Consider the following 26,046-nt stretch of genomic DNA (forward strand, 5'->3'; position numbering starts at 1 on the left):
CCAACAAAGGTCCGTCTAGTCAAGGCTATGGTTTTTCCAGTGGTCATGTATGGATGTGAGAGTTGGACTGTGAAGAAGGCTGAGCGCCGAAGAATTGATGCTTTTGAACTTGGAGAAGACTCTTGAGAGTCCCTTGGACTGCAAGGAGATCCAACCAGTCCATTCTGAAGGAGATCAGCCCTGGGATTTCTTTGGAAGGAACGATGCTAAAGCTGAAACTCCAGTACTTTGGCCACCTCATGCGAAGAGTCGACTCATTGGAAAAGACTCTGATGCTGGGAGGGATTGGGGGCAGGAGGAGAAGGGGATGACAGAGGATGAGATGGCTGGATGGCATCACTGACTCGATGGACGTGAGTCTGAGTGAACTCCGGGAGTTGGTGATGGACAGGGAGGCCTGGCGTGCTGCGATTCATGGGGTCGCAAAGAGTTGGACACGACTGAGCGACTGATCTGATCTGATCTGAATTGTATCCTCTGCTTGAAGGGATGCATGGTACCCTTTCGTTATACTAGGGAGTAATTCTTACATTTCTTTGACTTTTTAAGCTAAATATCACTGATTTTCATAGTTGTTTCTCATGTGACAGTATTCTACCTCAACAGCTTTTGTCTCAACATCTACTTTGCCTGAACCACATCTTCTGCCTATTATTGACTTTGACATTCAAACGTGGCTTTAACTTTTAGTGTCAAGAGAGAGCATAAAGCAACTCAGTTCTCCTATAGGGTAGATATAAAAACATTGAAGAAAAGGGTAAGAAATAACTCACTCTAAAATTGAAACAAACAAACAAAAAAAAAAACTGAAACCAGAAGAGAGAAAAAAAGGGGGGAGGGGGTACTAATTAGCTGTTTGTGGACATTATCCCAGAAATAACTCATCATGAGAGAAGATTCTTAAATGTATTGCCACAAAAATGATGGGAGGGGAGCAGACCCAGCTTTGCTCCCTAACATCATCTGAGAGAGGGATCAATTTGTAGCTTAACCAGTATATCCTCTGATGCATTATAATTCCTGGTTAAGATAATGATGAATGAGAGATGCTTTTGTGTTGACAAATAGTAGGGGAAAGACAAAAGAATTCCCAGTCTCTTGTCTTCAACCCTGGGCAAGGAAAGGCTGCTGTGGTTCTTGAGGACTCTTTCTTTTTCTTTGTTATTTACAGCTTGATGCTAGGCCAGGTGAAGGGCTGGGCAAGAGTGAGGCTAGGATTCAGTGTACCTATTACTGTGATGTATCAGTATCCAAGTATTTGCTGAATGTTTACCTGGAAAGAGCAATGGGGTTGGCATCACAAGACTATATTTTGAGTGGTATCTGCTCTTTATTTTACTCTGTGGCCTTGGGCGGGTCAGCTAGGCTCTCTACGAATGTTTCCCAATCTATAATACAAGGGTGATAATGTTCACTATAAGCTATTCATAGGGTTATTGAAAAACTGAAATAAAATAAATGGACCGCAGAAAATTTAAAGTGCTGCATGTGTGGTGATGAAGCATCAGAGTAGGTGGTTCTTGACAGTGAGCAAATGGCTATTTCTTTTATTTTTGCAGCATGAATGCGTTTGGCAATCTCTTTCTTCACAAATAGTCCAAATCAACACTTCATAGCAAATCGTATTAAACATACCACATGTTCTATGGGAAATAAAATACAAAGAGAAAGCTCTCAGAGATGTTGGTTGCAGCATAATCTGAAAACAACGTCTCCAAATGTAGGAGAAAGGTTAAATAAATTTTAAACCACCCACAGAATGAAAAGAGTGTAGCTGAATATGTACTTAAGAAGCATGTATTATATATAAATATTAATGAGCTTTTAATGATTTGTTTCTATAGCATTTCATATATGTAAAAATACTTAGAAAAAATACACAGCGATACTCTGCAATGTCAGTAATTTTCTTCTGCATGCTAAGAGTGTGTGTAATTTTTTTTTCTAAGATAGGTATACATTTCTCTTAGAGATTGCCACAGATGCTAAATAAGTGAAGTCTTAGGGAACAAGCATACCACTTGGAAAACTTGCTTATTTTTATTGTCAACATGGATGATGTTTTATGTTACATGATACACGTGTATATGCCTATCTATGGATTACAATTTCTAAGTTGAGGGGGCGTGAATTCATACAGCCATCATTTCTAAATAGTAAAGAGGATTGTATGTCTGCAGATGATGAAGAAATAAAGGTTTTCTGCAGGAGGTTATTCAGTGTGGTCTTTTTTTCTCCGTTTCAGGTGCTGATAGTCTGCAGCACGGGTCTGGCGGGGGTTATGCTGCTCAACTACCAACAGGATTACACAGTATGGGTGCTGCCTCTGATCATCGTCTGCCTCTTTGCTTTCCTAGTCGCCCATTGCTTCCTGTCCATTTATGAAATGGTAGTGGATGTTTTATTCTTGTGTTTTGCCGTTGATACAAAATACAATGATGGGAGCCCAGGCAGAGAATTTTATATGGATAAAGTACTGATGGTAAGTACTTCAAATACCCTCTATTGCTTTGAGGATTAAAAATACTAATATAAATATTGTAAAACATTCTCTATGTTTAATTCCCATTATATGCAACTGAGTAATTAAGAATTAATCTGTAGCACTCATGAATGAGGCTAGTCTTGGGGAAGTCAGGGAAGAAGACCCTTTTGGCAAGAATGAGACCATTTCAATCTGCCTAGCTAGAGCAGTATCCCACTAAGAGTCCTGAGTGCACATTGCTCCCTTCTGCTCTCCTCGTCTCTGCAGTTAGATGAACTTACATAGGCGTTTTTAGCCCTTGAAACTGCAATGTTGGACCGCTCACGTTCTAAGTGCCTTTTCTGAATCAGGATTCAAAGACAAAAAGTTTTATTTCCCGGGTTGTAGTGCCTACCTGTATTTCTCCATCCACCACTTTTCTAAATATTATTGCTGTCAACCTGTTAAAACTCTTTATCCTAGGTATGCCAAGCCAAATTGAAGATGTTTTGTAATGAATACAGATTATCAGACCCATGACTGGTAGATTGTATTGTTTTCCATTAGTCAAGATCCAAACCTTTACAAAGATAACATAGTCTTTATAGTTACATAGCCTCTACAGCTTCCCTATATTAGAACCTCAGTTAAATGTTTTAAAAAATTTGGAAACCATATTAAAATGATTTAAATACTAGGATCTATGTTAAATGCTACCAAATTAAAGATATTGTTAATGATACTTTGCTATTAATCTGTGAAATATTCCTATCTTAAGAATGAATAGTATTGAAGATTAAACATTAGACACTGAAATAACACATCTTCCAGTAATATGGTTTACCCAGTTAAATCTAAAATAAATGTATTAATAAATAAGCTAGATTTTTTTTCAATTTCAAAAATTCTAAATGATTCAACTGACCTATTTGGTACTCATTATCTCTGTTACTAAGAACATCACCAGCTACATTTTTGGCATTTTTATAATCTCAATTATAATCCTAACTGATTATTCTCATCATTGAACTTGACTTAAGAGCACTGCATCTCTCTTGTGATTAAGGCATTTAGAAGGAGGCGTTTGTTTTGTTCTTTAAGCCACTGATGAAAAATGGAGTAAAAAATACAGTTTTTCTCATTTTAGTTTTGTCTATAAGAATGATGAGGATATTGAATGAGGAAGTACTCCATAAACTTTGACAGGATAGAAATGTTTCCTTTGGGGCATAATCCCATTTTAACTGCTTCTGACCAGCTGTTTCTGGTTGTTACTCCCTGTCTTCCTACTTTATAGAATAATTTCAAAGCCATATATAGACAATTTTTTTTAAGTAGCTTATTTCAGTTCAGTTCAGTTCAGTCGCTCAGTCGTGTCCGACTCTTTGTGACCTTTATGCCTTGGTAAAAATAGTATACTAAGTAGTGTGAATGCTTTCTTTTACCTCCTAGGGTTATTTTAAAGAGGGGGCTTAATGGAATAAAATGTTCTTGTTTCATTTATTTAGCCTTGATATGGAAAAAAGTAAAATAAGAAAACAAAATTCTAAGGGTGAGAAAATAGTCTTTTCTAAAAAACAAGAGTTATTTTCTCTTCCAGATAACTAAACATCTCTTTGAGTCTAAGTAAGATTGTCACGAGGAATGGTGGGAAAAAAGATTTTATATCAACAGCTTGCAGTCCGTACCCTCAAACTGAGCCATTCTTGTGTATGGTACCAAACATTATTTATTGCTGGTTTTTTTTAGGCCATCCGTTTACCATTACTGAGTCAAACATGTCAATATTCTTTAGAAATCATCTACTGTCTAAAGTCTGAAAGGACCTAAGAATTTATGTAATCTGGTTCCTGTTTTTCAGGAATTTGTGGAAAACAGTAGGAAAGCAATGAAGGAAGCTGGTAAGGGAGGCGTTGCTGATGCCAGAGAGCTAAAACCGATGGTAGGTGGTGACGAGGGGGCAGCTGCCCTCCAGGAGTTTCACTTTCTCTTCCTCTCTCTGTCTCTCTTCACTGACTGCGCTTGTTCAGGAGAAGCTGTTGTGATCTGTATCACGCAGGACATGCTGCTCTTTCTGTTTGTGTGTTTACCCATCACTTGGATGGCAGAATTCTTGTCTCAGCTGAGGCCGCCCTCTGTAAAAGTAAGCTGAAAGGAACAGTGTTGATGGCGGGGTTTGGGGATCTCTTTGTCCCTGAGGTGAACTTGGCAGTTTCCATTTTTTTTTGTTTTTAGCTATCAGAGTTTAGTTTTCATGGGACTGAACATTTGGTTGTGCACTTGAACTGACAGTTTAATACTTATCATTTTAGAAGTGGTGATAGCAATTCCTTTCAACTTGCTGAAATTCATATTTCTCCTCTTTTTAATATTGGTTTATGTTGCTGTCTTCTCCCCTTTGCTGACTTTTTCTTCTGTTGCCTGGACTGTACTTTCTTTGTTTCTTAAGCGATTTTTCAGTAGCAAACAAGGCTATTTCCATCCACACCCACATTCCCTCTCAGTAAGACAATCTGGTCTTCTCCAGCCTCAGCTTAATTGTGAGAAAGATAAATTATCTCTTTTCATTTGAAAAAAACAACTTTAAGTTAACCAGTGAAAGAGAATCCTGAGTAGCTTTTCCAACACATATTCTTACGGCTGCATAATGACAGATGTCTTTAGCTATATTGGTCTAATTACTGCTTGTATTACAAATGTATTCTTCTTAAATAGCATGTTTATTTCAAAATATTATATAATTGCATACATCCTTAAAACAGTTAATTTAAAATAACATGCCTTCCAATTGCATATAATGTCCCAAGAAAGGTAAGGTAAGGATTCTTTTGTCTTTCTTCTTTATACGTTAATAAATGGTTTGAATTATAAGTCTCTAATTTAAGAAATAGATAGTTTAAAACAAGTCCATTTACGTATGTAGGAATAGAGGAGATGGGTTCATGGCAGAGGTACATGTTTATACAAAATAATTGCATAGTCAACCTGCATTAAAACCTCACAGAATGTTTAGACATAAACTCTTCTCTATAACCCCATCTGTTGCCTGTTTCGGTGTTGCTCTTAATAGCATTGATGAGGGTAAAATCAAAACTTCAACACTTATAGTCCCAAGGCACAGGTTGCTCTAATCATAATTAAAAAGATCTAGAATGGCCATATAAACTCTTAGTTTTAAGTGTGCATCAGCCAGAACTAGATGAACAGGGAAGGGACGCTAATCACCAGTTTCTCCTATGAGAAACCTCACCTTCCTACCCTTTCTTTCTGCATCCCCTTTACTTCACATAGCCTGAGGGGGTTGAAGTGAAAATGCTGCCAACTCCAAGGTGGTCTGGAAAAAAGAGGAAGGCTTCCTTCTTGCCACTGCTTGGTTGTTCTAATTGTTCAGAAAATAAGGTTTCAAACCTAAAACTTTTAAAAGACACATACCGTCTTAAAATGTAAACTTTCCCCTCTTTTCTCTCTTATCAGCGGTTGAAGCTTACATTAAATCATTCTTCAGTGATAAGTGTTTAATGAAAGGGAGAAATAATTAGAAGTTTAGCACTAGCTACTCTGACCATGAGCTAGCAGGTATTTCTGTATTATTCTTGGGGGAAAGATAGCTGACTTGTGGCATACCAGAATGCAAATGTATCTTCTCTTACCTAGACCCCTCATTCATAGGCATTAGTACTAGGAGAACTGCCTACATTATGTGGCATTCTACTAGAAGCCAAAAATGTAGAAAGGGTTTTTTCCCCTTAATATTAGTTTCAGTTTTGAATTAATATCCCTTAATTCAGAAACTGCATTAAACTCTTCATTCTGCCTTTATTTTATGTTGTTCACTGGTTCGTTGCTTGCAGATTAATGAAAAAGCTCTCTGCTATGTATCCAAATACATCTTTTATGTGCCTTGTTTTTCTGGTGCTTTGTACACTGTAGCATTTGATCTGTAAGAATGATATTTTAAGTGGTTCAAAAAGTCCCTGTGAGAGAAGTGTGAATTGTTGTTCACAGCATAGTTAAATCTTTTAACTTTTAAATCTTTCATCAGCACCTCTACTTCTTCTCTTCTTTTGTAGTATGCATGATAAGAGTTGACCCCAACTACCATCAGCATCTTGTGTATGTCCCTAAAGAATTATCTGAGAAATTCCCTCCTATAGTTTTGGGCTTGGTTGAATTTAGGATTGCTTGTTTGTATTTGCTTGGTTTAATTCACATGTTGTTCCCTTAGATGAAAGTTCTGTTAACAGACCATCATTTGTAGAAACACTGCTGTTCAAGTTCACTGTCTTTCTCTTTAATGCAATAGTTTAATATAAGAGGGTTTTTTAGTCTATAAAATAATATGCAGAAATCTAAGATTTAAATATTTACTTTTGAACTAAATATCAGTTCAGTTCAGTTCAGTCGCTCAGTCGTGTCCGAATCTTTGCAACCCCGTGAATCGCAGCATGCCAGGCCTCCCTCTCCATCACCAACTCCCGGAGTTCACTCAAACTCATGTCCATCGAGTCCGTGATGCCATCCAGCCATCTCATCCTCTGTTGTCCCCTTCTCCTCTTGCCCCCAATCCCTCCCAGCATCAGGGTCTTTTCCAATGAGTCAACTCTTCGCATGAGGTGGCCAAAGTATTGGAGTTTCAGCGTTAGCATCAGTCCTTCCAATGAACACCCAGGACTGATCTCCTTTAGGATGGACTGGGTGGACCTCCTTGCAGTCCAAGGGACTGTCAAGAGTCTTCTCCAACACCACAATTCAAAAGCATCAATTCTTCAGCACTCAGCTTTCTTCACAGTCCAACTGTCACATCCATACATGACCACTGGAAAAACCATAGCCTTGACTAGACAGACCTTTACTTCCAATTTACCTCTTAGACTTGAGAGAGAGCCTCACTAGTTAAGGAAACGTTGAAGGTTTGTAAGGTCTTTCTATAAATCTTTGAAAATTATTTTAGAAAAATTTACCAAATATGATGAGGTTTAAGAAAAAGATATTCTGGCCTTCTGCTTTTTGTCATACAGGAGAAACTTATAGAGAAAATGGAGAGAAAAACCTGGGCACTAGAGCAGTGTAAACTAGAGATGAATTCTCTGCCTATCTTAAAGATGACCCAGAGGGAAATGTGAATTTCAATAGGAATTTCAGCCCTTGGAATTTAGGTTCAAGGGAGAAGGATTCTCAATCCATTTTGCTTTATTGCCATTTGTGACCATCTGTGTATTTGTAACATCATTCATGATCTCCTTTTAATGATAACTGTCTAAGATTATACTCTGTATGACTTTGTTTTCTAGGCTTCGGGAGCAAGTTCTGCTTGAACCTAGCTGATCGTTATGGAACCCATTGACATTCCAAAACAATATATACACATAACTATGTATTTGTGTGTGTGGGTGTGTGTATATATGTATATGTATGTGTGTATATATATGTATACGTATATACACACACACACATAATCAGCCAAAATCAGAGAAAAGGAACAGGGATTTAATACCTTTTTTATGCTTATTTTTGTCAAACATGTACTCCTTTCATACGGGTGGCTTTTACAAGGCAACTGCCATCATTTAATGTTTTCAATTGTAATTGTCTTAATGGAAATGTTAAGATTCATATCTGATTAACATTTTTAATAACTTAGAGGAGATTTTAACTTTAATTATTTAAATTAGGTAAAATTATTGTACTGAATCCTCTGTCTAAAGTTTATTCAGGGGTGATTTCCCTGTTGTGTGCATAAAATCAAGACCTTATTTTACTGATGCATAAGTCCTAGTGGGACGAGACTAGGCATATGCTTTCAGGTTAATAAGGACTTCCTCCAATCAGTTTTCCCCAATCAAAGAAGCCATGTCATTTTCCTTTTAGAAACATACAAGTGGACCCAATTTGGGAATTTTCATAATAGCTCATGCATTTGTCAGCCAACATTAAAAAGTAACCAACTCCTCAGGTATTTGTAGTTTACCCTAATGCTTCTATAAAGAGAGTAGGTAAAAAAGAAAAGGGTAGATAATCTTTCTTATGCAAACTTTTTTCTTACATTTTGTCTTTCTTTCTTTTGATGTTAGTAGCATCCTCCACACATTCGTGTGCCTGATTTGAAAGGAAGCTGGGGCACCCAGCAAGTTTAGCCTTTAAGTTTCTGTGTATCGGTTTGCAGAGTAAATAATGCTGGGAGGAATAAAAAAGGGAGAGACACATGGAACACAACGCATTGAAAATTCCGGTGCTTGGGCTTCTGCTTCAGAGGAACCCTAGTGGCTTAGAGCTAAACGGCCATTTTATTCAAATGCTTGCTGTAAAATCTTAAAAACATACTGGCAGGTGCTCCTCTTCTTGGCAATTCATTAAGTATCCAGAATTCTACAATGTTTAACTGAAGAATTGGTTAACGTTTTGATCCTCAAGTGTTGAACGTTCTTTGTGTTTGGGGATGGGTTTTGGGTTTTGGGGGGTTTTTTAATTCCTGAAGCTTACCAGATATGAATGGCTAATATTCCATTGTTCTGCTTATTGTAATGGTGAATGCTTTAAGAAAAAAAAGTGTAATTTGCTAAGAATAATTCATGATCTGTTTATGCGATAACTCCTTTTTGTTACAATTTTTTTAAAAAAAGCTATTTTTGTTAATGTAAAGTAAATATTTCAGAGCAGATTTTTTAAACTTATTGCACTAAATACAGGCTCTGTACAAAATAAAAAAAGAAAAGCCTCAGCATTTTATCATTCCATGGAAGGAGAATCTTTTGAAAGAAAGCATTGCCTCCTACCAGAATTAGAAAATGAATTAGACCAGTATTATGGAAATACATACAATTAATGTCACTAGGGCTTAATAAGCAGCTGTTTGCTAATGTGCTTCCTTTCAAAGGGTTGGACCTTTAAATTGCTGCAAAAGGTAAATTGTACTTTTTTTTTAAGTATCCGTGTTCTTTAGCTAGGCTAAAATTTGCTAAATGCCTTGGTTTCTTTTCAAAGCTCATGTAATATTTCTGATTTTTCAGAATATTTGCAATAAGAGTCTGGAATTAAAAAAAAAAAAAAAGGAAACAAGAGCTCATGTCTTGGCAAGATCACGGAAAAGAAAATTATGAGAGTAGCTAATTTGAAACAATAATTCTCCAGAATTTAACATCTAACATCTGATGTCACTAAATGGTATCATTGTGCTCTTTTATATCATTTGAAATGGAATAAATATAATCATGTAACTAATCATCCAAATAGGTGAGAGAGCAAATCATGTAAGAAAATTTAGCATACCTTCTGTTTCATAGCCACACAGATTATGGACATTAAGAAACATTGGGAACTAAATTTAGGATTGGCAAAAGTCTAGAAGATGGGTATCAAAACAGAAGACATTCCAGATGCTAGTTATTTTAGTAGGTGTCCCTCCAAAGTGACCTGCTGGAAGTCTTGCATTTGGAAATTAGGTTCTGCTCACTTGGACATCCCAGCACCATGGACTCTTGCTGCTCCCTGTTCCGTATGCTCGCAATCTCAGCTATTTGGAAGCCACCAGGAATGCTTTCTAATTATCATTTGCAACTAGAACTGTAATCAGAAAGAAATTTTGTATTTTTGTATAACTGGATTGTGTGCCATTTTATATAACAGGTCCTGTTTTACAAATAAATTTTGTTCTACTAACATTGTGTTTAGAAATTATGATCTATGTGTAACCATGTCATTTGTGTTCCAGATTAATTGCCAGCCTGTTTCCCCTGCAGTCAATGTGTGTGCCATCCAGGTAGATATATGCAGATGTGCATATATTATTATGTACAGGCATAATATTACACGGGCACACACAGAGAGATATTTGATTTATAGAATATCACTCTCTCGTGAGCTTCATTCCTTGAGGCATTTTAGAAAGACTCACAGAGGCTTTTTAGCAACATTTGAATGTTTTGAGGTTATGTTTGGATAGTCCTGCTGCCGCTTTCATTCATCATGAGTCATTCCTCAGCTGGCTCTGGGCTGCCTCACTGCTATTTGCTCCCTGCCTCCCTCTCTGCCCAAGTGAGAAGAATAGAGGAAGAACAAAAATTATCTGTGAAATGTGGTTACCTGAATACTGTTATAAACCACTGACTCTGTGTTGTGGTTTTTGTCTTTTTCTGTGGTAAAGCTTCAAAAGCATGTTCAGGACACCTATTTCCAGAGTTGTAGTGAGCGTCCTGTCTCGTCAAGGGTAATCACAGTGAGAAGAGAATCATACTTGTTGCTGCCATCGGAAAATTCAGGCTCTGGTGCCTGATTCAGACTTTCTGGGCTCCTGCCTGAAGATTAAGCTCTGCTGTATATGATAGGGAAGGGAAAAGGTTATATTTCAGTATAAATCCGAGAGACCCATCTTCTATGGGAGGCTTACCAGTACATTAGGTAAACATTAGGAATTTAGCTAGAGCACTGAGATTGTATAATCCTTGCAAGGATGAGCACAGCTCAAAGCAGGTTGTTCCTTTAAACCATTTAATGCAGTGTTTAATGTTTAAGGATTAGAGCTTTTATCCTATCCTATTGCATAATTAAGTCCTAAGTTACTGCAGTTTAAGTAGCTTAACTGTATGTTTGTCCCTCAACTTTTTCCATTATGGTTGAGGAGGGGGCACTCACTGAGTCTATTTAAAAGTTATGTGGCAAATAAGTTTTCCCTTTGTACAGATGCTTTCTCTTATTTTTTTCTTTTTTCAGCGAAAGGCATTAAACTGCCAGTTCCCAATACCACTGATCTTGGTCTGCGAAGGGCTCTGTTATCTTCCAGGGCAGTTTCAGGATTTCACCCCACTAGAGGGTAGTGAGGAGATGACTCCTTCTTGTATTGTGGTCCTAAAACGCTTGAAACCAGAGTAAGGCTCCTCCCACCCTCTCCCTTACTACAGGCACCAAATATTCATGAGGCCGTATTAATGCCCCTAAGGCCCAGACCGTTTCCACCAAGCACCACTACTAGCTAATAAAGACCACTGAAAAGCCTCAGTGTAGAATTCTGGGGTCATTCCCAAACCTAGAGCTGATGGTTATGGTGACCTGAATGTTTTATTTTATTTTTGATCAGTAACCTCACTTGAATTTTTGGAGTTTCCAATAGCCTTAACATAACCTCTGAAATGTTTCCTTCAGAAAGGTCTTTATAAGTTTTCACCTTTCAGTAAGTTTTCTACTGCTTTTTTTCTTCTTTTTTTACTGTTACTTAAAAAAATAAAAATGAAATCCCCAGAGTGTGAAGACTTATCAGTGTACCTGCCACAGTTAATTTCTGTATTCTCTTCATATATTCCATCTGACAAATGAAAAGTACACTATAATGGCTTGCCTAGAGTTGTTAAGATGTGGTCTGTGGATATATATTAGAAAATTGTGAGTTCATAAGCAAATGCATAAAGCAGAGCTTTGTGTATTATATATTCACAATGTAGAATGCCTTTTGCTTTAAATGCATATTCATGTATCTTTCTGTACTAAGGAATACATGATGGCCCATTTGAAAAGTAGTCTTTCTTCATAGACAGTGGCTGCTTTTAGAATTAGCTCATCTTTTTCATGGCACACAGCCCAAATTGTGAAAAAGCAGAATCCTTGAATGTGCCAAGAAAAAATATAAAGCTGGCAAACTTAGAAAACAAAATAAAAAGCATGTTGTATACACTTAAAAATTTTAAATAGCGTGTTTTCCCCCTTCATGTTTCATAAATTTGAGTCAAATTCTTATTCTCCCAAGTTTTAATTAAGAGGGAAATTTTAATCCAAGATTTAAATCTTTGAAGATATCTTTCTTATAAAAAACTTCAATACAAAGTTTTTAAACTTGAGAATGTCTGTGGAAAACCTTTTCTATGGAAATACTGCAGTACCCTCTCTTCCTCCCCATATCCTTTTTATATGTGTAAAAAAAGACAAATTGTGCTTCCATTTCAATATCACAGGAACAGTTATCACTTTTCTAAATTAGATAAGAAGGATTTAAGTTTGGTATTTTCTAAAGGAATTCATTAGTAAATTTGTTAAAAAAAGATATGCAGTTGTTAGGGACCCAAATATTAGGCTATTTTATTCAGTTTTGATACTCAGTTTTACATCATGAATGATTTCCTGAGAAATAACACTGTAGACCAGGGAATTCAGAATAGTAAAGCATTCAAGTAACTCATAGTCTAGTCAAGATCTAGCTGAACATCAAAGAGTTGTAATTTCCAAATGTTTCAGAAATCTCTCACTTTTATTTGCCAAGACATGAATTTAATATTTGATATTCAAAAGCAAGGGGCTTCCCAGGTGGCACTAGAGGTAAGGAACCCGCCTGCCAATACAGGTAGACATGAGAGACACGAGTTTGATCCCTGCATTGGGAAGATCCCCTGGAGGAGGGCACGGCAACCCACTCCAGTTATTCTTGCCTGCAGAATCCCATGGACAGAGGAGCTTGGTGGGCTATGGTCCATAGGGTCGCAAAGAGTCGCACACGACTGAAGTGACTTGGCACGCACGCACTCAAAAGCAGGTTTGTAATCTTTTGCAGGGACCAAGGGGCCCTTTGAGAAGCTTATGGAAGGAATGAACTATCTTTCTCTCAAAGTCTCATAGCCTACCTATGAATATTGGTACTTACCAATTTCAGACATGGAATCATCCTTTTTTTAATTGAAGTATAGTTGATTTACAATGTTGTGTTAATTTCTGCTATACAATAAAGGGATTCAGATAGAAATATTTTTAAAAATTATTTTCCATTATGGTTTATCATAGGATACTGAATATAGTTCTCTGATACAGTAGGACCTTGTTGTCTGGACTCATTTTTTTTTATAGCTTGAAAACTTTAATTTAGTACCAGCTTTGAAAGTAAAAATCACACCAATGTGAATGAAAAACAGGACGATCAACACTGAATTTCCAAGATTTCCTTCTTTGAATGTGTGAGGATGTCTGTGTCCTGGGATGAATTTTTGGCAAGGTACCAAATTATTTACAATGGACAAGAAAATCCAAAAGGAAATAAATAGGGAATCTCTATAATTATCCATCTACCAAAACACTAGATTCTTTAACATTGTCGCTCAGATGTGACATTTATGGCATAGTGTTAACAGTAGATCTCTGTCTAAAAATAGATCTCAGTCAACATGACTGAGAACATTTGAAGACGATAAATTAGCAACCTCACTGTAGTTCATAGCTGACAACAATTTTTAGTGGCAGATGCTGAGGGGAGAAATTCAGAGGTTGCTTTTCTCCAAGCATTAAATCCGGGGGCAGGGGGAGGTGTTTCCTCCCATTTTGAGTGGTTTTCAGTCACCACTAGAGCCACCTTGGACCACTGCCAATGGGACTGTGCTTCTACTGCCCACATTCACTTCACCTTCCTTCTTTAGAATTTCTTCACATTTACCCCCTTGGGCTACCCTGATAGCTCAGTTGGTAAGGAATCTGCCTGCAATGCAGGAGATCCCGATTTGATTCCTGGATCAGGAGGATCCCCTGGAAAAGGGATATAGGCTACCCACTCCAGTATTCTTAGGCTTCCCTTGTGGTTCAGCTGGTAAAGAATCCACCTGCAATGAGGGAGACCTGGGATTGATCCCTGGGTTGGGAAGATCCCCTAGAGAAGGAAAGGCTACCCACTCCAGTATACTAGCCTTGAGAATTCCACGGACTGAATAGTCCATGGGGTCGCAAAGAGTTGGACATGACTGAGCAACTTCCACTTCACCCCCTTACTATTAAGAGTGCTGGAGGGTCCTCTGGGCCCTTGAAAAAGCAGGAAGACATCCTTAAAAGAGTCTGAAGTTATTCTAAGATTTGATTCCCGTGGTCATGACTTACAGTCAGACATCAAATATTACCTGTGTTTTCAAGCTGAAGATAGCAATGGAAATGTCACAACTGACTGGTGAAGAAAATAGAAATCAGGGACTTTGCCAATTGCCCAGTGGTTAAGACTCTGCATTTCCAATGCAAGGGCCCTGGGTCTGATCCCTGGTTGGGGATCTAAGGTCCCACTTGCCTGGGGTGCAGCCAAAAGCTAAAAAAGAAGTCAGCTCCCTTCCCCACCCCATACCCCTAGAAGAGTTCTACTGAAACTTCCACAATAGTGAAGAGAGAGACCACAGATGGAAGTTCCCATATTGGGTGGAACGCCTTTTTGTCATACAAGTGTGTGACCTAAAGGGGGAATGTCCTGATATTCACCTAGGAATCTGATCCACCCATCTCATCAACTCAGAAATTGGAGTTAGTTATTTTTTGAGGAAGATGTGTTAAACCATCCTATGTGATTAAGCATTGAGAAGACTTGAGGAAAATGAATGGGCACAGGACTGGAGTGAACTTCCTACCAGCATCCTGCAGACCATTCTACCTGCCACTAGAAAATGTGAGCACTTCCATCATTTACCATGCTGATCATTAGGCCAGAATTTTTTTCAAAAATTGTTTGAAGTAGTTTAGAGGAATGAAACAATGCTAGGACAGCTTTGGAACTGATGATTGAAGACAGAGACTGCTGAGTACATTTTTCCCATCCTCTGGGTTCTACTAGTTGTTCTCAGAGCTTTCTGGCCCTCTTGTTTTGGCTAATTTTGATTTTCAAAGACATCAGAGGGAGAAAGTTACCTTTCTTCCATTATGTCGCATTAGTACTACTAGACTATGATGTTTGTTGAGGTTTTCTTGATTTCTTCCATCCTATAAAAGAAGCTGGGAGCCCATAATGAAGTTTCAGTTATATTGTCTCAGAATATCCTTGATCACTGAGTGCATGTCTGGTAGATCTTATACCCGATGAAATTAATTCAGTGGGCTGTTGGCTGGTTTGGTTTGTACAACTAACAAAAGAGAGGGGAGAAAAGTGTGGAGGCCACCTAACAATGACAGGGGCTCTGGGAAAACAACCAAAGACAAAAGCATATCTTCTGAAGACCAGAGGTCCAGCAAAGAACTTTGTAGCACAGCCTTCCTGAACTCCTGAGTTAGAACAGTCTCCTAGAATAAAGCAGCAGAGTTTGAAAGATCAGTCAGTGCAGGGGACCTACTCTGAGCCTCACGTCCACTGTCAGATCCTGTCCAGTGTATGGGGTGATTTGAGCAAAACAGGCCCATCGGTGTGATTCAGTGTCTCACTGCTTTGTGATCCACCATGAGAAGTATGCTGTGGTGCCACATATTTCTCAATCTGATGCCTTTTTTGTCTTTGGTTTTGTTTTGCCATTTGCATTCCTATTTCATAGTGTCACGATGAATTTTTGTATCACGTTTGGTCTTTGTCCACTACAAACTGGAGGATCACAGTTAAGCCTTCCATGAATTCCCTGGTTTGGTATCTTTTACCTTAGCATTATTTTGAGGGTTTTTCCTCCCTTATTATATTTCCTTATTACAGTGCCACTACACTGTATTCAGGTGGGGAAATAAACACGTAGGTGCTTGAGCATGCCCCACAGACACGGCCGTAGCCCTGTGGTATTTGTGGCTGTACTTCTTGACACAGTATAGACTTTACAGAGGGTTGTGCTCTCAGAGGACTTAAAAAATATGTATATTAAGCAATTAACTTTCTGGAGTTATCAAAACTTGCTGGGAAATTAACTTCCAAGAGCTCTGAATTGGATGGAATTCCGTCTGGCTTCAGAGTACAATGAGCCAATATGAAGTGGAGCTTTGAAATGGTTTCCTTGTGCAGAAATATGATCTAGAAACAAAAGTGCTGATCTAATGCTAAGTTTTCTGTGTACTAACTCAGTTGCCAGAATTATAATGAAAACTGTATTTTAGTCTAACAAATGTATAGAATTTTTTATGTAATAAATAAAATTTTATAGGAAATAATGTCATTGTCTGCTGTGTCATAACACTTTCCCATGCCCAGAGTTGTGATGAATAGTGTAGAGGAGGAAAAATAATTGTTCTCCATACCTGTCTGAGTTCTTAGCTGAGACTCTATAATAGAAGACAGGTTAACAAGAGGAAAACACACAGAAGTTTATTAACATGTATGCCTCATGTATACATGTGAGATACCCAGGGGAAAATGAGTAACTCCTCTAAGTGGCTTAGAATTCAAATTAAATATCATCCTAATAGGGAAAGGGGAGAGAGGATGCAGGCCTTTTCGGGGAGAGTAAATGATTTTTAGGAAAGATGAATGGGCCCTTAGAAGAATAGATGAGAGGCATGATAGCTTGTGACAAAGTGTGTCTGGGTGTGGTGTCTACTTCTAGTCTCTTCTGTGATAAGGGTCAATCTTCCCTGACTGATGAAACTCCTGAGAAAGCGATTTATGACATTGGAGTTCTTTTTAGAGAATCTGTCTAGGGAGATAAGGCGAGTTCAGAGGATGCCTTGGCCTGCATTTGCTGTTTTTCAAGTGCCTATAGCTCAAAATAATCAATATAACAAAACAGCATTTTCAAGAAAATGGCACGTCTTGAACTTCTGCAGTCATACTTTGGGGTGGCATATTCTGCTAACTCTGCAATAGAAAGTGAGAGTAGGCAACATCTTGTTTTCAAATTAGGTCAATATGCTGCAAGGGTGCTCTGGAATTCCCCAGCTATTTCTTTCCAGTGTGTCTCAGCCTGTTCTAGGATCCCTGAAGTATGAAGCATAAATGTAAATATACTAAGTAAAACCTAACTTCCAAAGTACGAAGTTCATCCATTGCCTGGCCAGCTTTCCTAGCTGGAGTCTGAGTCACTCTGAGTACGAGGTCTGAGTATGAAGGTTGGAACTGAATTCAATCACCAGGCAGAAGGGAAAAGCCTCTTAGATAACGTTTGCCATGGGAAACACTCGTTGTGCTTGGTACAGTGCCCTGCACATAAATCGAAGCCTGGTGCTAAGTTGGTGAGTTGGTGAAACTGTGGTGTGCCAAAATTTAGGCAATAGCTGTGCCCCCATTAATGTTTGGAAAAAATCAAGCTTGTTTCAAACTAATCATGTTTTAAATGATACTGGAGACTAAGGGTGTTTTTAAGTGGAAGGTTTTTTTACAGTACCGATAAATCCAATGTAATTTTGGATTTTTCTCCAGAGGCTGCTGCACAGACTGCTTTTCATTAGCAAATGTTGAGTAATGCCCAGATCATAGGCCTGGTTGTTGATCTCTACCACCTTGCCAAAAGGAGTTGTCATAGAACCTTGGTGAGGAGTCCTCAAATACTCCAGGTGTTTGAGATACTGAAGAATGTTAACCATTCTGGACTGTTTATTCTCTTTTGAGGGGCAGTAGTCTTGAAGCAGATTTGCACAATTCCTAGTTATATAAACTAGCTAGTGATTAAAGAGCCTGTGAAAAACCTCACATCTCCTGAAAGATACCCAGAACTTTTTTCTCTCTATTTGGCTATGAGAAGTATACTCTTTATTCAATCTCAAATTTTAGAAAATAAATAAAAATCTAGAGAGTTTCTTTTAGGAGGCATACTGCTTGTGCACTCTAGAGGAATATATAAGCTGTGATTGAAATTTCAGCTTCAAATAGTGCTCAAAGCTCCTGGAGGTGTTGAAAAGTTCAGAAAGAACCCAGAATCCTATAAGGCCCTTTGAAAGTGAAAGTGTTAGTCGCTCAGTTGTGTCCGACTCCTGCGACCCCATGGACTGTAGCAGCCAGGCTTCTCTGTCCATGGAATTCTTCAGGCAAGAATACTGGAGTGGGTAGTTATACCCTTCTCCAGGAGATCTGCCCGACCCAGGATTACAACCCAGGTCTCCCACACTGTAGGCAGATGTTTTACCATCTAAGCCACCAGGGAAGCCCCATGAGGCCCTTTGACCTCCTATTTTTGTCCAGGTGCTGTGAAACTAACCCATGAGTCCAGGCCTCTTCACATTATTATTTTTAGTTGTTGCCAGTAGCAGTGAAGGTGAGGAATAGTTTGTGCCTTTAATCTGATTTTATGCCTTCTTTACTGTCCAAATCCTGAGAAAAATAATTTTAGAAGATGTACCTAGGTTACATTTAGGCTTCCAGAAAATGCAAAGCTAAGCTCTTGTGCCATTTCCTGGGCTTATCAGCAATTTCAATAGGCATCTTAAAGCTCTCTAGGTAGTTATAAGCTCCCTGGCCAGGTATGTCAGACCAGAGAGGTGACAGTAAGGAATTGTCTTCAAGGCAAAGCAAAAGGGCTTTCACTCAACCAAACTCATACTGTAACCTCACATTTGGAGACAGGATATTAGGGGTTTGTGTTTGATTTGTTCTATCTGCCAGAAGGGATTCTTCCAGCTGACAACAAAAAACAATTTTAAGATGAAAATTTAGAAAAAAACTTTTTTTAAAAAACAGTCATGTGAAAATTGAGAAAAGGAGATTATCTGTAAGAAACCCTAAACTGCCATAAGATTAACTCCGAGTTTTCTGTAAGTCTTGTGAAGAGGACAACAAGAAAGGTACATAGTTTTAAATCTCTAATAAAAGGAAACATTAAATAGAACTTCAACAGGAGGGACCAGGTAGGTACTAAAAATGTTCTGATCTTTAATAACTTGAAGTGATGTCTACAATATAGTCAATATAAAAGGGCATAAAGCAATATTTATAGCATGATCTCATTTATGTAAAATCAATATGTTTATACATCTTTAAATGACTGAGGATATAATAGATGCTCTCTTAACCAATTCTATAGGCATTGCTTGTTGATTGGTTAATTGAAAAATCTGGTTAAGGAGGAAAGTCATTATAAAAGAAATGTTTTTTAAAACTACAACAAGTAAATAATCATTGGCCAAGCTTTGACCTAAGTATTCGTTCTATATATGACACTTTAAGTCTTCTGAAGTTGTCTATTGTCTTTTTCTTTTGGCAGCGTTAAACATACCAATAATGTAAACCACCAAAAAAATGTAATAATGTGAAATATTGGTTTCTTTAAAATGGATCAAGAATTTAGAGATGCTGAATGATGCAGCAAGCTGAGTATAGACTGCTAGGTTTTATTTCTTGCCAATGTTTATAATTCTCATGCACACTTAACTCAAGAGGGGTATTTTAGTATCTTTATAGAGTCTTTCCAATAGGGCTTCCCTGGTGGCTCAGATGGTAAAGAATCTGCACACAGTATGGGAGACTAGGTTTGATCCTTGGGTCAGGAAGATCCCCTAGAGAAGGGGATGATAACCCACTCCAGTACCCTTGCCTGGAGAATACCATGGACACAGGAGCCTGGTGGGAGACAAAAATGACTGAGTGACTTTCACTTGCATAGAGTCTTCCCAAAGCATTCGCCTTCGCTTTCATAGAAATTACTCTCTTCATACTCATTGTTTTTTTATCATATATGTAGTATTTTAATAATCATACCATTTCAATAACCACAGAACATGGCATAATGTGTTGAAATAAACATACCTGACTCTTGCTAAGCACGGTCCGCTGATGCTGAGAACAGCGCATAGGCTGCTCTCCTGGACCATTCAGTCTGCTATGGACATCAGCCAGCACATTCTACAGAGGACTGGAGGGTGTTAGTTAATCTGGAAATATGGTTAAGTGAGGGTCAGCTACCATTCTTTTTACATCAAAATGAGAACAATGGTTATCTCTGGGATGTGACATTAGGGTAATTTAATTTTTTCTTTGCTTATGTGTATTTAAATATTTAAAATATTCCTCTGTAGTTTTTTATCAGTGAACTAAAATGAACTGGAATGGATGAATTTAATTCATATAACCATTATATCTACTGCTGTAGGCAAGAATCCTTTAGAAGAAATGGAGTAGCCATCATAGTCAAGAAAAGAGTCCAGAATGCAGTACTTGGGTGCAGTCTCAAAAATGACAGAATGATCTACGTTCATTTCCAAGGCAAACCATTTCCATATCATGGTAATCCAAGTCTATGCCCCAACCACTAATGCCGAAGAGGCTGAAGTTGAAGGGTTCTATGATGACCTACAAGACCTTCTATAACTAACACCAAAAAAGGATGTCCTTTTCATCATAGGGGACTGGAATGCAAAAGTGAGAAGTCAAGAGATACGTGGAGTAACAAGCTAGTTTGGCCTTGGAGTACAAAATGAAGCAGGGCAAAGGCTAACAGAGTTTCTCCAAGAGAATGCACTGGTCACAGCAAACACCTTCTTTCAACAACACACGAGATGACTCTACACATGGACATCACCAGTTGGTCAATACCAAAATCAGATGGATTATATTCTTTGTAGATGAAGATGGAGAAGCTCTATACAGTGAGCAAAAACAAGACCAAGAGCTGACTATGGCTCAGATCATGAACTCCTTATTGCAAAATTCAGACTTAAACTTAAGAAAGTAGGGGAAACCACAGACCATTCAGGTATGACCTAAATCAAATCCCTTATGATTATACAGTGGAAGTGACAAATAGATTCAAGGATTAGATCTGATAGAGTGCCTGAAGAACTATAGACGGAGGTTCATGACATTGTACAGGAGGCAATGTTCAAGACCATGCCCAAGAGAAAGAAATGCATCACAGCAAAATGGTTGTCTGAGGAAGCCTTACAAATAGCTGAGAAAAGAAGAGAAGCTAAAGGCAAAGGAGAAAAGGAAAGATATACCCATCTGAATGCAGAGTTCCAAAGAATAGCAAGGGGAGATAAGAAGGCCTTCCTCAGTGATCAATGCAAAGAAAGAGGAAAGCAATAGGATGGGGAAGACTAAAGGTCTCTTAAAGAAAATTAGAGATGCCAAGGGAACGTTTCATGCAAAGATGGGCTCAATAAAGGACAGGAATGGTATGGACCTAACAGAAGCAGAAGATATTAAGAAGAGGTAGCAAGAATACACAGAACTATACAAAAAAGATCTTAATGACCCAGATAACCACGATGGTGTGATCACTCACCTAGAGCCAGACATCCTGAAATACAAAGTCAAGTGGGCCTTAGGAAGCATCACTAAGAACAAAGCTAGAAGAGGTGATGGAATTCCGGTTAAGCTATTTCAAATCCTAAAAGATGATGCTGTGAAAGTGCCTCATTCAGTATGCCAGCAAATTTGGAAAACTCAGCAATGGCCACAGGACTGGAAAAGGTCAGTTTTCATTCCAATCCTAAAGAAAGGCAATGCCAAAGAATGTTCAAAGTACTGCACAATTGTATTCATCTCTTATGTTAGCAAAAGTGAAGTCACTCAGTGGTGTCCGACTCTTTGCGACCCCGTGGACTGTAGCCCACCAGGCTCCTCTGTCCATGGGATTCTCCAGGCAAGAATACTGGAGTGGGTTGCCATTTCCTTCTCCAGGGGGATCTTCCCAACCCAGGGATTGAACCCAGGTCTCCTGCATTGCAGGCAGACACTTTAACCTCTGAGCCACCAGGGAAGCCCTTTATGTTAGCAAAGTAATGCTCAAAGTTCTCCAAGCCAGGCTTCAACAGTACGTGAACTGAGAACTCCAGTTGTTCAACTGAATTTAGAAAAAGCAGAGGAACCAGAGATCAAATTGCCACCATCCGCTGAATCATCAAAAAAGCAAGAGAGTTCCAAAAAAACATCTACTTCTGCTTTATTGATTGTGCCAAAGCCTTTGACTGTGTGGATCACAACAAACTGTGGAAAATTCTTCAAGTGATGGAAATCTCAGACCACTTGACCTGCCTCCTGAGAAATCTGTATGCAGGTCAAGAAGCAACAGTTAGAACCAGACATGGAACAATGGGCTGGTTCCAAATTGGGAAACGAGTATGTCAAAGCTATATATTGTCACCCTGGTTATTTAACTTATATGCAGAGTACATCATGCAAAATACTGGGCTGGATGAAGCACAAGCTGAAATCAAGATTGCTGGGAGAAATATCAATAACCTCAGATATGCAGATGACACCACCCTTATGGCAGAAAGTGAAAGAAAAGAGTGAAAAAGCTGGCTTAAAACTCAATATTCAAAACAATGAAGGTCATGACATCTGGTCCCATCACTTCATGGGAAATAGATGGGGAAACAATGGAAACAGCGACAGACTTTATTTTGGGGGGCTCCAAAATCACTGCAAATGGTGACTGCAGCCATGAAATTAAAAGATGCTTGCTTCTTGGAAGAAAAGCTATGACCAACCTAGACAGTGTATTAAAAAGCAGAGACATGACTTTGCCAACAAAGGTCCATATAGTCAAAGCTATGGTTTTTCCAGTAGTCATGTATGGATGTGAGAGTTGGACCATAAAGAAAGCTGAACACCAAAGAATTGATGGGTTTAAACTGTGGTATTGGAGAAGACTGTTGATAGTCCCTTGGACTGCAAGGAGATTCAACAAGTCAATCCTAAAGGAAATCAGTCCTGAATATTCATTGTAAGGACTGATGCTGAAGCTAAAACTCCAATACTTTGGCCACCTGATGCAAAGAACTGTCTCATTGGAAAAGACCAATTCATGGAAGGACTGATGCTGGGAAAGATTGAAGGTAGGAGGAGAAGGGGATATGACAGAGGATGAGATGGTTGGATGGCATCACCAAGTCGATGGACATGAGTTTGAGAAAGCTGTAGGAGTTGGTGATGGACAGGGAAGCCTGGCATGCTGCAGTCCATTGGGTTGCAAAGAATCAGACACGACTGAGCAACTGAACTGAAGTATATTTTTAATAACCTCTATAGTTTTTAGTGAAAATATAATTAACATAAAAAGCAAATATCCAGGTAAGTATAATAAAATGACTACAAACTCATGTGATAATAGGCCAATAGAGTAGAAAAGATGGTCCCTCCAATTTTATTATTTATTGGAATTTAAGAGCTAAAGCTATGACTCAAATGAATAAGAAAAAAAATCATTTAATAAATTGTGTTTAGCACAGTTGGCTTTCACTTTGAAAACAAATCTAAGTCAAATCCAAATGGATTAAGGAATGTTTAATTAGAGAAAGGAAAAGTGAGAGGAAGGAGTGGGAAGGACTTAATAAATGTAGAAGAATTAGGAGGGGACAAAAGAAGAGGAGTAGAGTTGCTGAGGCCCACATCTCAGTCCGTGGAAAATATGATGAGTGAGGCCTGTTTCAGATGCATTTACTCAGCGTATCTCCAGCAGTGTGCTGCACACGTTCACTTCATTTCAGCAGACATTCCTGGGACCTTCTCTGGGCAGTAGGATTTGTATTTTGGGAATTCAGTGGAAAATACCAACTCCCTGATCTGAAGTAGCTCATAACCCCATGAAGAAGACAGATGGCAATGAGGGTGCTTCTGGAAGACAGAGAGAGGTGTTGTTGGGTTGTTAGGAGAAACTGAGCTGAGTCCTGAAGAAGGAAGGAGAATGAGCCAGATGATGAAAGAACCGGAAGGAGGAATGGAGAAGATTCTCCCCAGAGGAATAGCGCAGGCCATAGTATAGCGACCAAAGGAAATCTCAGTCTTTTAGAAAACCCAGAGTCAAGAAGTGACCCCGGAGAGGATATGGGAGTTGTGCACCTTCGTTCAGACATCAGTTGAGTGTTGTCAAGAGCTGGTGGGGAGACTTGGGAGAGAGGGGAAAGGAGGAAGAGGAAGATTCCAGTGGGAAATCTATAGCCCGTGACTAATTAAACCTGGGTTGGGGGGGGATGTAAAGGGTACTGTGGGGTCCACTCAGCATGGGGTATGCGACCTCTTCATTTCAAGATAGGGACTTGCTCCGAATGGTCAAGTCCATCAGGCTCTGAGTCTGTAGCTCACTGATATTGGAATTCAACGTTTCCCTCTTCTCAGCACCGTCTGCTGCAAAATCTCTGTAATGATATGAAGGAGCCATTTGGAAAGGAGTTTGAAGGACTAAAAATATTTCTATTTGCCAACAGATTTTTTTTCTATTCCCTGATGAAGAAAATCTACCTAATTTCTTTTTTTTTTTTAAGAGACCCCAACCTAACAATGGCTTTTACAGCTAAGGTAACTACAGACAAACTTTTTCTCAGTGGCTCTAACTCTGTTCTTCTTCGTTGTCACCTTAACCATCTGTGTGCTTCTCTGCTAACAATACATATAGTGTATTTTTAGTGTGTGTGTGTGTGTATATATATTTATGTATTTATGTTCCACTTTTTCCCAAAAAGGCTTATGCAAAATAAGGTTATTAAAATAAAAATAGAAAAACAAAGACATAAACAGGAAGAAACAAATATGCTAGACTCTAGGACCAATATGTTTACAGGACATTTAAGCATTAAGTACTTGGAGCTTCCTAGCAACCTTAAAAGAAAGGACAACAGCAAGATTTATAAAATTGTATCCTCTTATGGAAAAAGGTAATATACCTTCTTCAAGTTCTTGTGAAAACAAAAATAATCTGCATATGGCTCTCAGACTGGGGACCTGAGCTGGTAAAGTCCAAGCATGTAACTACCTGATGCTTTAACTGAATTTGTTACCTCATTTTTATCCAGATCAGCCTCAATTAAGACTTATAAGACACGTTCATAAGTATAAATGAAACAGAAAGGAAGTATTTGTTTATTCCAAAGACAATTACAGAATCCTGTATTCACTGAGGATACAGAAATAAGAGACCTAGTCTTTGCCTTCCAAAACATCATGGACTGTTTAGGAAGGCAATGGGTTAAACAGATGATTGTAATATAATGTACCACCTGCTCTAAAGGAGTTAACACAGGAGTAGCACAGAGACTGCCTGAAGGTGGGAGAGGCAGGAGATGGGGATGTGAGAGGGTAGAGAAGCCTTTTGAGAAAGGGAGGTAAGTGTCCCAAACAGAGGGAACAACATATGTGAAGAAATGATGTCTGTGACTGTACTGGAGAGTAGGCGTGGGGACATGAAAAGGGAGAAGCCAACAGGTGTCGGATCTTGGGAGTCTTTGCGCCATACTAAGGGACTTGATTTCATGCTGAAGAAGATAGGGACTCACTGCAGGATTTTTAGCAAGGGAATACTTGAATTTTAGAAGGAAAGAATCATTGTGACAGCAGTGGGAGAAACTTGCTCAGCCTGTTAAAGGGTGTTCACAAAAAGCCCACAGCTAACATTATACTCAGTGGTGAAAATCCGAAAGCTTTCCACCTGAGATCAATAACAAGACAAGTATGCCTCTCTAGCCATTTCTATTCAGTATTTGTACTGAAGGTCCTAGCCAGGATAATTAGGTAAGAAAAAGAAATGAAAGGCACTCATATTAGAAAAAAGTAAACTTTCTTCTTAGATGACATTATCTTATAGATAGAAGATCATAAACAATTCCTACAGATACACCAATTAGACTTAATAAACAATTTAAGCATTGTTATGGGATATAAGCTCCACACATAAAAACCAGTTTTATTTCCATGCACTAGCAATGAACAATCCAAAAAGGAAATGAAGAAAACAATTCCATTCACAAGGGCATCAAAAAGAATACAATACTGAGATTGTATTTAACCAAGGAGGTACAAGATGTTCACATTGAAAGCTACAAAATACCATTGAAACAAATGAACAAAGATAAAAGTAAATGAGAAGACACACATTCATGGATTGGAAGAATGAATATTGTTAGGATGGAAATAGTACCCAAAGCCAAATCCATGTAATCCCTATCAAAATCCTAAAGGTTTTGTAGAAATGGAAATGGTGATTCAAAAATTCATATGGAATTACAAGGAAGCCCATATAGCCAAAACAATT

General features: G+C 38.5%; 1 protein-coding gene across 3 annotated transcripts in view; it reads left to right on the forward strand.

Annotated features, from left to right (window-relative positions):
* The window catches only part of SLC44A1 (solute carrier family 44 (choline transporter), member 1), a 231,977-nt gene that overhangs the window by 169,705 nt on the left and 36,226 nt on the right, over positions 1-26,046 (forward strand). Inside the window, exons 14-16 of one of the 3 annotated variants that reach the window (XM_010843533.1) lie at positions 2,246-2,482; positions 4,326-4,406; positions 7,756-10,120. In XM_010843533.1, coding sequence (XP_010841835.1) covers positions 2,246-2,482; positions 4,326-4,406; positions 7,756-7,779 — 342 coding nt within the window. In that variant the 3' untranslated portion in view covers positions 7,780-10,120. Of the gene's footprint in view, positions 1-2,245; positions 2,483-4,325; positions 6,846-7,755; positions 10,121-26,046 lie in introns of those variants that run through there. The other 2 variants (XM_010843534.1, XM_010843532.1) reach the window with 2 other exon arrangements.

Source organism: Bison bison, unplaced genomic scaffold, assembly GCF_000754665.1.
Source record: "Bison bison bison isolate TAMUID 2011002044 unplaced genomic scaffold, Bison_UMD1.0 scf7180017864183, whole genome shotgun sequence".
Lineage (NCBI taxonomy): Eukaryota > Metazoa > Chordata > Mammalia > Artiodactyla > Bovidae > Bison > Bison bison.